At 40.9% G+C, this 14345-nt stretch overlaps 1 protein-coding gene across 3 annotated transcripts in view; it reads right to left on the bottom strand.

The window, feature by feature from the left end:
- Nucleotides 1–506: 506 nt before the first annotated feature.
- Nucleotides 507–14345, bottom strand: part of pip5k1cb (phosphatidylinositol-4-phosphate 5-kinase, type I, gamma b) — a 52819-nt gene continuing 38980 nt past the window's right edge. For 2 of the 3 annotated variants that reach the window (XM_053688539.1, XM_053688538.1), the window contains 3 exons: nt 12199–12484; nt 4623–4706; nt 507–3508 (listed from right to left, as the gene is read on the bottom strand). In XM_053688539.1, the coding sequence (XP_053544514.1) occupies nt 3506–3508; nt 4623–4706; nt 12199–12484 (373 nt within the window). In that variant the 3' untranslated portion in view covers nt 507–3505. The remainder of the gene's footprint in view (nt 3509–4622; nt 4707–12198; nt 12485–14345) is intronic. The other variant, XM_017495689.3, reaches the window with a different exon arrangement.

Below are 14345 nucleotides of genomic sequence, written 5' to 3'. Positions count from 1 at the left end.
ACCCCTGCAGCACATGCAAACTCCACACACACGTGTTATTTCATAATGTTACTAATAGCAGAAAAATTAACAAGAAAACACTTCTGTGACCAGGTGTCCAAACATTTGATGAGTAATACATATTTAGGATTAAAATCAAAGTGAATTAGGACTACTTTAAAATCAGTCATGCTAAAAGTGGGTTAACCACTTACAGTTCATTAGCCGCTTGATCCCGGTCAGGGTCGGGGGTGGATCCTATCCCAAGAAACACTGGGCTGGAATACACCCTGGATGAGAAGCCAGTTTATCAAAGGGAACCAAGTACACACACATTCACACACTCAGTCACACTTATGGGCAATTCAGCATAGCCAATCCACCTACCGCCATGTTTATTAGAGGTGAGAAGAAACTGGAGAACCCTGAGGAAACCCATACAGACTCAGAGAGAAGATGTAAGAAAACAAATAAATAAATAAAAAATTCATAAAAACAGTTGAATCAAGGAGGCGTAAGATGGCAACGCTACTTGCTGCAAGTTAAATTAACAGATAAACAAATCGTTTTTTAAGTATAATTTTATTTTTTTTTACACCATTAATCATCCACTGATCTGTACAAACACACAGGGCATCAGGTAAATGCCTTTAGAGATGGACACAGATACATATCTCAACAGAGCTTCTTAGTGCTGAATACATGCAACGCCTTTGAGGAAAAGATGGTTGGAAATAAACGCTAACAAAGCACATCTTCCTCAACAAATAAAATACACATCCACACACTCGCACACTCATACACACTACTAAGGATTTTTTTTCTTCAACACTACGTACAAACAGCAGAGCTTTACATTAGACACGTCAACAGTTAAAGCCTTCGGACAAACTCGGTTTGGAATACAGGACAAGAAGTTTTCATCATGTTATTAACATATCCCGTCCTAGTTTTTTTTTTTTTTTTTTTTCCTTTTCTACATGCAATCAAAAATAAAAGCCCTATCAATTAAAACATACACTATACTGATTGTATGATACGTACATTATAGCTACAACACAAGCTGTGTCGTTATATTTGGAAAAATAGCACGCTGATTGATTACGAACACGTCGGGGTAATCGATCCATTCTTGTTAGCTATCAAAATAATTGATCCAAATAAGGCAATCACATGTACTGCATTGTGATGCGATGGATTAAACTGCTACACCAACTTCAACATTGAGATCGAGAATCGGTTTATATTTCATCATTTAGAAAAAAAAATTAAAAACATATAAAGCTGATGTGGATTGTTTTGTTTTTTTTAAATCTATCAAATAATGGTGAAAATATTTTATGCATGAAATAAAGCTTTCAAAAGGGGACACGGTGTGAAGAAAGTAAGAACAAAATATTAACAGTTTTATATAGAGATTATATATAGAGTTATACAGCTGCAGAATGGAGTACATTTTAATATTTTTTTGACCACAGTATAGAGTATTAAGACTCCCTCACACACACACACTCACACACTGACTCACATACACACTCAAACACATATACACTCACTCACACATACTCACTCACACACTCACGCACACACTGACTCACACTCACAAACACATACACACACACACTCACACACACACATACACACTCACGCTCACACAGTTGCATGGCAGCAAGATCATGAATATCTGAGATTATCTCTTTAAATAGAATTTCAGAAGGTAGGAATGATTTAGTAAACTAAACTCAGCAAAAACAGAAACGTCCCTTTCTCAGGAGACTGTATTTCACAGATTCTTTTAGTAAAACCCGAATGAGCTTCGCAGATGTTTATCGGAAAGGGTTTAAATGATGTTTTTCATGCTTGTTCAGTGAACCATAAACAGTTATTGAAGTATTAAACAGCACCTGCGGAACAGTCGTTAAGACACGAACAGTTTACAGGCAGTAGGTAATTAAGGTCACAGTTACAGTAAGTTAGGACACTAGAGAGACCTTTCTACTGACTCTGAAAAACACCAGAAGAAAGATGCCTAGGGTTCCTGCTCACCTGCGTGAACATGCCATGAACCTGCTGCAGGGAGGCATGAGGACTGCAGATGTGTCCAGATCAATAAACTGCAATGTCTGTAATGTAAGATGTCTAAGACAGTGCTACAGGGAGACAGGAAGGACAGCTGATCGTCCTTGCAGTGGAAAATTACATGTAACCGTGTGTCCCCCCCAGACGTGATCGAGAACTTGCAAATGCCTTGGTGGAAGAGAGGGGTAACATCTAACAGAAAAGATGAGACGCACTGTAGTACTTAAAGCAGCTGGAGGACAAACCAGATACTCACTGTTACTTTTAATATCGACCCCCCCTTTGTTCTGGGACTCATTACTCCATTTCTATTCCTCACATGTCTGTGAAACTTGTTCATATTTTGTCTCAGTTGTTAAATGTTTTCATATTAAACCAAATATTTGCACATATTAAGAAATTTGCGGGAAATAAAAGCAGTTGAATGTGAGAGGACGTTTCTTTTTTTTTTTGCTGAGTATATATGTAGGGTTGTTTCCATAAAAAAACCCAAAAAAAACAGTAGGACTCCAACATACATGACCACATCTCACCCAAATCTATTGTAAAATGATGATTAAAAACAGCTAGGACGTAAAATGACATCAACAGCTCCTAAATTCATATAAAAGAACAAAAAAGACACCAAACAAACGTAAAAACGTGACACTTTTTCAGAGTCACTCCTACATTAGTGACGTGAACTTCTACAGTAGTGGTGGATGATGGGAATACTGATGTTTGTTTGGGACACAGTACTTCGCACCAGCACTCTTTTGATATGCTCTAAATGAAATCTCGAACCCTGAAAGGTCCTTACAGCCGCGGCTGTCTCGGTTACGGCGTCTGAGCCACGGCCACTGATATGTCGTAGAAGATGTGAAAGAGCAGCGTCCGTCCCCAAACCTGGGAACTCCTACAGCACAGCGTCACGGAGAAGTAAGTTCCGTTTTCACCAGTAAATTACAGACTTACTGACATAATTAAATAATGTGGTATGACAGTGTTGGAGGATTGATGGAATGTTAAAAAACCCCACAACAATACAAAACAAACAAACAAACAAACAAACAAACAAAAAGTCCAGCACGTAAAACCACTGAGACGTGATGGAAGAGTGCTTACATTGACTGAGGAAATGATCAGATTTGGATAATGTGAACGTGACTGGCGAATGATGTTCAGAGAGCGCGCAAAGAGTCATATAGTGTATGCGTGTCGGAGGAATCAGGAGATCCCTCGTACGAGACTGTTCTCACGATTGCTGGACCTGTAGGAGACTTGGGAAAAGACAGAGCATCAACTGGCTGATGATATTCTCCTTTTCTTTAAGTTCTGAAAAGTTCCATACAATTTTTTCCCATGATGCTTGGCAAAGCAGGGTCCCTTCTGCAGGGCTCGTGGGGGTGACCGGAGAAAAGACAGAGCAGCTCCGAGTTCAACCAACACCTATCACACTGCATACGGTTTACTGAAAAAAAGAGAAAGCGAAACACAGAGAGAGAGAGAGAGAGAGAGCGAGAGAGAGCAAGAGAGAGAGAGCAACAGAGAGAGCAAGAGAGAGAGAGAGAGCAACAGAGAGAGCAAGAGAGAGAGAGAGAGCAACAGAGAGAGCAAGAGAGAGAGAGAGAGCAACAGAGAGAGCAAGAGAGAGAGAGAGAAAGAGAGAGCGAGAGAGTAACAGAGAGAGCAAGAGAGAGAGAGAGAGAGAGAGAGAGAGAGAGAGAGCAACAGAGAGAGAGAGAGAGAGAGAGAGAGAGAGAGAGAGAGAGAGCGAGAGAGCAACAGAGAGAGCAAGAGAGAGACTGTTAATGAACATGATCAGTGGCTTAAAGCACTTACTGGTGTCTGTACTACCTTATGCATGAGGCCCAAAATAAACACACACACACGCACATACACACATACAGTCTACACAAACCGGTAGAATATGACATGTGTGTGTTCTTTGAACAACGCACACTAAACCCCGACTAGCCCGTGTCACTCTGTAGTGTCTGGAGTGACCTTGCTCATTGTCACCCTGATACCGGTCCGGCTGCTGCCCGCTGCTAGTGCTAATGAAACAGAGCTGAACACTGAGAGAGCAATGTGTGAGCGCAACCGGTGCTGTTAGCTTATCTCTCATCATAGGGTTCATATGTGAGGAATACAACACAAGCGTACGAGCTGTTCTAGTTTATAATCAACGACGGCGTGGTGTGACATGAGTTATTGTTGCAACTAAAGAGTTGATCATTGTCGTGTAGCAGCAAAGCGCTTTATTCTTCTTATACTACACAACAATTTCCCAATGCAGATGGATGTTAAAGAAAGAATGACACATTGTACTTAATGTTATGGAACATCCATAAAAAACTGAGCTCCTATTACTCATGTAATCGCAGCTATAAAACATCCCTCACAGAATAACTAATATCTTCCCCTGACAACGAAGTGTATTAATATGATTACATGAATGAATGGACAAAAGAGTGAATAACTGAAAGAAAGAACGAGTACAAAAGAGGAAGTCTGTTTCCATGGAGATCCACACTGCGTTTGTGTAGGCTTTTGGGTCATTTCAGTTGGAACCCCACACTTACTGCCTCACTCTCTCCATCAGAAACGGGCTGAGACTCGGAGCGATGGTGGATTGCCGAATAAACCCAGCTCCTGTCTTCTGGAGGCTGCGGTTACACCACCAACACAACAGCAGGGGGCGTCACAGAGGTACGCACACACAGACAGATGGCCACGCAGCACGGACAACATGAGAGAAAGACAGATAAAGAGACAAGAGTGCGACAGACAGAGAAAGCAAAAGCATGAGGTGATTTACATCAGCATTCATTCAGCAACCTTTGCATCACTATAATCTAAACTAGGAGGCCTTTGTTTGCTTGGGTCAGGATTCCTGGTGTGTGTGTGTGTGTGTGTGTGAGAGAGAGAGAACAAAAGAGAAACCTGATCAGATGAAGCAGAAGGGTTATTATGTACTGTAAACAGACATCTAGAGTGATGGGTGTGGGGATGAAGGTGGCTACGGATCAGCTGCTAGAGCTACGGCTAATCTCACTGGCTTTTAGTTCACTTACAAAGTCGTCGTAGCTCGAGCTGAGCTTGCGTCGATGAGAAGCAGGGGAATACACCCAGTATCTCCCCTCGGCATACTGGTCTCACACACACACACACACACACACACACACACACACACACACACACACACACACACACACACACACAGTGGGAGTGTTGGAGGTTCACAACAAAAACACAGATCAGGGGCAAATCAGTGGAAAGCAGGAGGGTGTGGGTTGTTTCACAGGAAAACAGAGGTATGAAAAACAGAGTAAATAAAAGGTGTGGGAGAGAAAAAAAAAGAGAGAGAGAGATTGGCAGACATTCAGTGATAATGAAGATCAAAGATGTCAGTTAAAGCTTTTAGATTTTTAGAAAAGCCCAGGAACAAAAACTGAAACACCAAGTACACATTAAAGGATGGGGGTTAGCTTGAAGCACAAATGAATAAATAATAATAATAATAATAATAAAAAAATGAATGATTGATTAGTGAAAAATGACCCCGATGAAAGGAAGCTGTTCGGTGTTTTGAGGAGGTAAATATACATCACTCATCACCGTTAGCTTGCTGGAGTTTTGTTAATGAATGATGAATTTAAATAACATTAAAAAAAAGATAAATGTATTAGAACAAGCGCATTCATTTACACCTGTTAATGCTATTACAGCGGTTAAGACGTTGGAATTCTGATCGAAAGGTCGTTGAGTTCAAATCCCAGCATCACCAAGCGGCCACTCCTGGGCCCCTGAGCAAGGCCCTTAACCCTCACCTGCTCAGCTGTGTAAATGAGATAACTGTAAGTCGCTTGGGATAAGAGCGTCTGCTAAATGACGTAAACGTTTGTAACGGTTAAACAATGACACGGCAAATACTCCCAGTTCTTGGCGCTGCGTCGGTACGGAGGAGGAAAAGCTTTAACACCGACTACACCTCAAAGAGAGAGAGAGAAAGAGTAAACAGTAGGTGAAATTGTCTCATGGGATTCACTTTTTATCTGAAGAGCTCTGAAAGCACTCGCTGTGCTCCTCTATTAACGCACACAACAACTGAAAACATCAACAATGCGAATAAGAGAAATCCTAGCAGGCAGAAAAACAAAACTGAATTTGATCAGAAAAACACTAGCATATGTCTGTGGGTGAGACTGTTTTGTTTTTGTTTTCCAGATGTGCAGTAATAAGCAGATCCTCCAGTTCATTATCGATCACAGGGACTACAGGTGTGTCTTGGTATTTTGAATTGGCTCACAAGATAAAGTCGGTGTGAAACACTAAAACAAGCACATGGGCATCTTTTACAGTCCACATCCTTTCCCCTCCATGCTAGCCGAATCTTAACTGTCTTCGGTCTTTCTGCTGCTTTATCTGAGGGGGGAAAAAAAAAAGCGCAAAAGCGTAGTTTTCAGGTGTCTCCTGTATTGCTGGAGGGTCAAAACGTATCAACGCTGTGGCTAAACTGGTGATGCTGGAACATTCCTGCAACCCTTTGTGTTAAGATGCTGAGATTTGGGGAGATCAGCGGCTTCAGTGCTACTACTGATAGAGTATTTAGATTTGTGTGAGCATCGATAGATAGTGGCAGGTTTTGTGTGAATGGAATGCTGATGAAGGCAGACAGATAAACAAAGAGTCAAACAAACAAACAAACAAAAAGAGACAGATGTACTGTGACCGGGTCAGGTGCTGGGCCGAGTCTCCCGGATAAAACTATGAAGCCAGGTGTGTCACATTTTCCAACACACACACACACACACACACACACACACACACCCTGATTTATTAAAAGCCTGTATTTAGAAACACCATACTAAAAGGGTCTGGGTATGATTGTGTCTTTCATATAGCAAAAAAAAGGACGCCCATTTTGTCCGTGTCTTAATTTATATGCAATCTGCAGCATTTCTACTGAAACTCCTAATTTCATCCGTTTCCACTGAACCCTAAACATCTTCTAAGAATTTTAGGGTTCTGTGGAAATGGCATACAACCAGTGTGCAGGTATTATATTTGTGGAAGCCTGTTTCTGCCATTTGGATACCAAACGAAACAATTGTTTTATGAAAGTTTCTTGAAATTACGTCTCAGTATCTTAAAATAGCGAGAAAGTTTCTCGACTTAATTTTATTCCGGTTTTATTCAAGTTTCCGTTTCGCTCTTCCAAGAGTCTCTATTGAGAACACTACATACAACAACACGTTTTTTTTTTTCTTCTTCCTCGTACTTTGCATGTGATATTAAACGATTCTTTGTCAATCATCTCTGAAAAAAAAACACCCCAAAATAAAACCCCTTCGATCATGTTGCACACTATTAGAAATGAGGTGTTCATATGGAATTTGAATAAATCAGGGCCTGTTTCAGTATTCCGAGTAATAATGCATGCAGACACACAGGTTTACCTTTACAGTTCCACTACATCATCCAAGCTGCTTGTCTGTGGAACAGGTAACTTGGGTTACTTTTCCCTCTTTGTATAAAAAAAACGCACATTTCCACAGAGGTTCCAGAGCTTTTTGAAGAGCGAAATAGTTCAGGAACTATGCTAAAGTTACTTACAGTGGTGCTTTGTGAACCCTTTAGAATGTTCTATATTTCTGCATAAATATGACCTAAAACATCATCAGTTTTTCAGTCTTAAAGGTAGATAAAGAGAACCCAATTAAACAAATGAGACGAAAATATTACACTTTTGCAGCAATAACTGCAACTGAACTGTTGTACAGTCCTACACGTCGAGCCCACATGAGCTGCTTGCTTCAGGACCTTCCACAACATTTCTATTGGCTCAAGGTCAGGTCATATTCATGCAGAAATATTGAAAATGAAAACGTACATAGTGCTTTTAACAATGTTCATTGTCACAAGGCAGCTTTAGAAGTATCTGGTGTTCATTTTGACAGCAATTTTTTAATTAGGTTTTAGTCTTGTGTCCCGTGTAAAATGTCCTTGATAGTTTTTATCACATTTAGTCAAGCGTATCCTGTTTTTCTTTTTTTTTTTTTTAGTCAACAAAAACTGTTAACATTTTTAGCCACAAGATTATTACTGACTAATAATTTCTTTCAATCTAGTCTAGACAGTGGTAGAAAGAGGGGAGTGGTGAATATGTGTAAATATAATACAAACATATCAATATAAATACATCTAAATATATAGTAACATTACACTTATTTCAAGTCTCCTGTTTTCTTGAGAATCAAGACAGGAACATTCATGAATTATGTGGCACAAAACAAACACCGTTCATTCATCCTTCTCTTCCATATCACGGCCCTCTGCCCTTTCACTCCTAGGTTTTTTTGTTTTGTTTTTACCAGGTGGTCCAAAACTCTCCTCTCTCTTCCTTCTTTTTTTTTTGACTATTAACAAAAATAAGAGTTAAAAACATGAAAGTGGTACAGTAAAAGCCCATAGCGGCTTGAATATCTGCAAAAATGACAGCTAAAACACTTCACAAACATTATATATCTCTCTATGTAACTACTCACCAAGTTTCTATTTGTAATAAACATGCAGGCTAACATAACTGTGGACATAATACTTAGCAAGCGATGATAATGAATGTTTCTACTATGGCATCTGTTAAAGGTGTTTCTGTTTTTTGTGGCTCCGTTAATTTCCCTAAGCTGGTCTGATCGGTCCTGTGAGGACACGGGTGCTGACAGAGAAGCGTTCCTATTGGCTGCAGCCTGTAGGTATTATGGCCAATCAGGAAACGTCCACAATGTGCAACCACATGAAGGATATCCCCGCTATGTTTATGCGCTGAACTTGCTTTCGAAAAAAAAAAAAACCTGAGAGAAACCTCAAGAGTCTCCTGTTTTTGTGTCGATGAAATTAAGAAAGAGTTTTATAAAAAAAAGTTATTCTTTTTTAAACTACATTTTAGTCTGGTTTTCAATACTGCATGTGGATGTAGTCACAGTTAGTGTTTAATGACGTCGGGGTCGTCTCGTCATCGTCTCGTCTTCGTCATGGAAAAAAAAGGTGAACATTTTTCATCATTGTTTTCGTTAACAAAATTAACATCACTCTGGATATAGAATTACAAATTATATGTATCCCTAATGAGGCATGAGGAGCATGCCACTAGAAGTATACACACCCCAGGGCTCCAGGCAAAAAAAAAAAAAAATCTAGTCGCCATTGGCTTCTAAACCCAAAATATTTAGGCACCAAATCAAATTTTCAGGAGCCAAAATATAGTGATGTCATATGACATATGATGATATCATTGTTAAATGGCTACCTCACACTGTCCTTTTCTTTCCCCTCTGTACTGTCTACCTTTGTTTACTCTGCCTCCTATAGTTTACACAATGTATTCTTTACATACACAATATGTGCAATGTTCAGTATACAATGAATCATATAACCGTAAATACTTAAATGTCCGGTCATTTGTTTCTTTTTTTTCCACTTTTTTATTCAACTATGTACAATTAGTTGTTTCCAGCTTATTCAGGCTGAGAGTCCGTATCTCCCACCACCACCACGTCAAGGTCACTACAACATCTGGCCATGCATCATGACAGAACACTGAAAATGACCTGATGACCTCTGATCCCTTTGCATGTGCTCTCTCTGTAACGTTCACCAGCATGTTTCCGAATCTTCTCTCTAATTCTTCTACAGTAATATTAATATTACGTAATATTTCCCTATGTGCTGTAAGAATTCCTGGAGCTTCCCTTCTCTCAGTGGCTCTTCCTTCAACTTTTTAACTGTCTCTAGACAACTCTCAACAGCTGCAACCGCTTGTGGGAGGATCAGAGAATCTCTCTGAAGGGTGAGGCTGAGTTTTGAGACCTTTGAAAAAAGATCATGCAAAAAGTGACAGAAGGCAACGAAAGACAGGCTTTCCATTTGCAGCACAATGTGCTTGGCCCTTCCCTTTATGTCAGTGTTTTTGGATGTGGCTGCAAGGTGCTCCATGTGATGATGCACAGCAGTGTATTGCCCCGCCCTGTTGCATAACTTGACTGAAGGAAAACCGAGAGTGCCCGATAAATGTATGGCAGCCGGCGCTGAGTTTTAACAGCTGAAGGGTTTCGTACTGTACAGCCCAAGTCTGCACCTATTGCCTTCAGTTCTCGCTTGCTTTTGGGACTGAAGTGTTAGGTTTTCCACACAACCTGCAAGAGGTCATAGACCTTCTCAATCATTGGCACTGACCTTTGAGTGCTTAGCATTGCCAATTCCAGACGATGAGGTAGGCAGTGGAAGGACAGGACATGTTCACCTATATCACCTCTGACACGTGCCCCTATTCCCCCTGATGCACCCATATTAACGCTTGCACCATCAGCTCCAAAAGCACTCATTTTGTGTTCCCACCAGTTTGGATTTGGTGGGTCTGCATTTTCAAGCAGCGACTTGATAGTATTTAGGGTTCCTTCCGCATGACTGTGATCAAGTTCAGCCGACCCTACTAGACGGGTCACAGCTGTTCCATCAGATGAGTGCCTACAGTACACAATAACATTGTCTTTTCCTCAGACATCCGTGCCACAATCATTTATAACAGAGATGTAATTTGCCTTTAAAGTCTCCTCCAGCACACTGCTTTTCAATTCATCTGCAATGCAACCTACAAACTCTGCACATGCTGTATAATTATCATAGGTCTTTAATACATCCATACCATCCTTCCTCATCAATAGAATTTGAGAGCTAAACTTTGTGAATGGTATTTCTTCCACTGCAATCATGTAGGCTGCATCGAATTTTATTTTCAATTCCCTCATCTCTTTTTCCTCGACTTTGTCACTAGCACGTTGCACTGCTTTCACGAGTGGGGTGGCACGAGGGGCAGACTTAGCAATGACACGATCCCTGGCGTTCTTATGTTTTTTACTGTCCCCATGCTCCTTCACGGTTTCTATGTTAAAATGACTCGGACCGGTAATGAACTCTGTTTTACCAGCAATATCTTGTCCTGCTTTAGCACAAAAGCTGCAGTACATGTTCCCATTGTCATAACGTAACCAGGCGAACTCTTGTAGCCAAGCTGATTTAAACGGTCTTGTCGGGATGAGAGCCGCAGGGACGGGAGAAGAAGACTCGACTCGCTGCGCTCGGCTGTCATCATCAGTAAAAGGTTGCACACCGATTGAAACGGGCTGGGATGACTCAAATGTCACTTGAGAACTTTCACTGGTCGAGTTGGTCTCAACATCGTCGGCGTCTGATGTAGAGGAGGCAGGGTTTGGACGGGCAGGGGATGAGAAAAAGTCTGATATTTTTCGTTTGCGCATTTCGTTTTCTTCTCAGCTGACTAACGTTGGTTAACTACGCAGTTAGCTAGCCTACATTTAACGGATAAATTCAAATTCCAAACCACATCAAACTAAATTAAACACCTTTAATAAGGTTAACACTTCCAACTTTTTAACCAGATAAACGTGACGTTAAACCTGTTTCTGTTCATCTATACAGCCGATGCTTCAACCCCTGCAGGACAAGAGTTTATTTACTGGAAAGCATACAGGAGTGCACGCGATAGAGCAGGTAGACGCAGGCGCAAGAGGAGATGAGAGTTCAGCAGCCTAACACAACAAGATGTATGGTAATTTCTATTTCATTTTTTAAAAATGTTGTTTGTGGGTAACGGTGGCCACTGGCGAGTGGCAGAAAAACTTGGTCGCAAAATTAAAAAGTTAGTCGCACTGGCGACCATTTTCGTCGCCATCTGGAGTCCTGCACCCCCATCACATTTTTAACATGCAACGTGAGTCAAAACGAAATCTTTGCAGATATCTGCTTTGCTGCAAACTTTATGAATGGATTGTTTAATAAACATCGAGTAAAAGCTTTGATTTAACCATTCAGCGATGTTCAGGCAAGCTCATCCGAGTAGTAACTGGTCCACAATAAAAGCATCTACTTCAGAGCAGGAACTAAAAAGAACTTCAGCTTTGGTTCCTCTAGTAGAAATGTGCCTTCTAGTTACATACAAGCATACAAGTTAAAAAAACAAACAAAAAAAACAACAGTTCTTGTGGTGAAAACAGGCCTAAAATCACATTTTTATCAGCTGGCCGATCAAGGCACGATACCCTGCCAAATGTCGTCACACACTTACAAAGCAGGACTTACAAAATAGATATCGGTGATTGGCACAACCTCCTCGTCTGCAGATGCCTGGCTGTGGGACTCGGATTGCCCTCTGCTGAGCATGGAGCTCAGAGCCCGTGTATCCGGAGCTTCTGCCTCGGTGCCTGTTTCCAGGGCGACATCCTCGAGAGAAACGGTTGCCGGTGGTGACGCAGGTGGAGGGGGATCTGCTGTCTGTGGATGGTCGACTATCTCTGGGATGATGTCGTCCAGAATCTCAGTCTCTCTGATTTCAGGCAGGGAAAGGACATCGGCCTCCCCGGGCACACTGGGACACACACACCGCACAACCGGTTAGCTTCAGAAGGTCATTCTACTTTTTAAAACCATGGTATTTCGGTCAAATTCACAAGGGTTATACTTGAAGGTCATTTTGCTTAAAAGCCTTGGGAGCTGCAACTTGCTCATCCTAACCTGGCCTACACATAAGGTTACCATATATTCCAATTCGAGATTAAATAACATGTAACATTTCAATGCTCAGAGCAGAACAACCACCCCAGCTCATATTGCACGTTTGCAGGTTTCAGAAGAAGAAGGAAAAAAAGGCGAGGTATTGAAGTCTCCATCTCCAATAAATATCAAATAAAAGATAGTGGATAAAGGATATAGAAAGAAGTTAAGTAAATAAAGTGTCACGACCTCGTTTTCCAAAACCACAGACTTCAACTTTCCTCCAGTGGGCTCGTATTTGTATTTTCTGAATTAAAAGGCGAGGGGTAATGAGATCAAGGCAGCAGAAGTTGATAAAGTTAGTGCGTATTTTCTCCCAGCGCAGTGCATTAACAGCAGGAGAGGTGACTGCAGGCAGATGGCTGATTGAGCTTTCAGCAGCAGTGCACACTAGAGCCTTCAAGACCATGTGCTCATGTCTCACCTCCCCCTTTACTGAAGCCTATTCTCTAATTCCAACTCGCGAAACACAGAAAAGCTCAACGTAACAACAGGCCATGTCTGAACGTGGTTAATATTAGAAGAACTGAAAACAGTTCAGTAGAATGTACTGATGAGGAATTAGGATCATTTCAGTTCCCAAGTGCTTCCAACACTGAAAAAAAAGGTTGCTCTGGGACCCCTGAAAAGCAATGACAGCACAGCTGAATTAAAGAAAATGCAATGCTTCATGGATGACAGCTTATGATCATGTACACTGGTGGAATTTGGATTGAATTTTTGAATGCAGTACAAAATGTCACTTTTTTTTTTCTTCATTTCAATCATACACTTTCTTGGTATTTCTTAGTATGTAAAAAAAAACAACAACAACTCCGAGACTGTGGCGTATCAGCTCAGTAAGTAATATCACGAAATACTGCAGGCTTGAAAGCATCGGACCGATCGGGTCTGAGAACACGATTGGTTCCTGTGCATTAAACTATCTAGGTAACTAACCTGACATTAGTGATGAACAAAACCTGTTTGACTGCTGGTTAATAGACCAAAACAATGCAAATCCAGTAAGAAAATGCATGCTAATGTTCAAGCAGTTAGCTATCTAGCTAGCTCTCCTATCCACAAGCAGGCCAAACGCACCACTAGTGACTTTAGATACTGAGCAATAATTATAATTTCATCGCTGAAACACTGAGAATCCCAGTCATGCTATCCTGTGACAAATCAGAGCTAGATTACTAGCAGATGTTGAGATGGTTACAGCTAAGTAAGCGGTATTAAGCTATTTAGGAAGATAGGAGGATGTGGGAACAATTCAGAATTCATGTATGTTCACAGATCGTGGGATTTATTTATTTATTTAAGAAGCGTAAAGGCGTAGAGATCTTCCTCAGCCTTGTTAGGCATTTCCTGGACAGTGGAACATATCAAACACTTATTATTATTATTATTATTATTATTATTATTATTATTATTCCGTATACCTGTTTAATGGCTCAAAACTAGAGATGCACATATTGATACTGGTACCACGTATCAGTCTAATACAGTCCGAGCAATTTTATTCGTACTCTCAGATACCAACATCCAATACCCCATGATCCTGTGTGACGTAAGCCTGGTGTACATTGCAGCAGAATAACAGCGATCTGAACGTATTTCATGATTCAATCAAAGCGGATTCCAAACTGTGCTCAGCGAACATATAGACCGCAGGAACTACAGCATCTTCCTAC

Source organism: Ictalurus punctatus, chromosome 20 (genome assembly GCF_001660625.3).
Source record: "Ictalurus punctatus breed USDA103 chromosome 20, Coco_2.0, whole genome shotgun sequence".
Lineage (NCBI taxonomy): Eukaryota > Metazoa > Chordata > Actinopteri > Siluriformes > Ictaluridae > Ictalurus > Ictalurus punctatus.
This window is presented reverse-complemented; position numbering and strand designations above follow the sequence as displayed.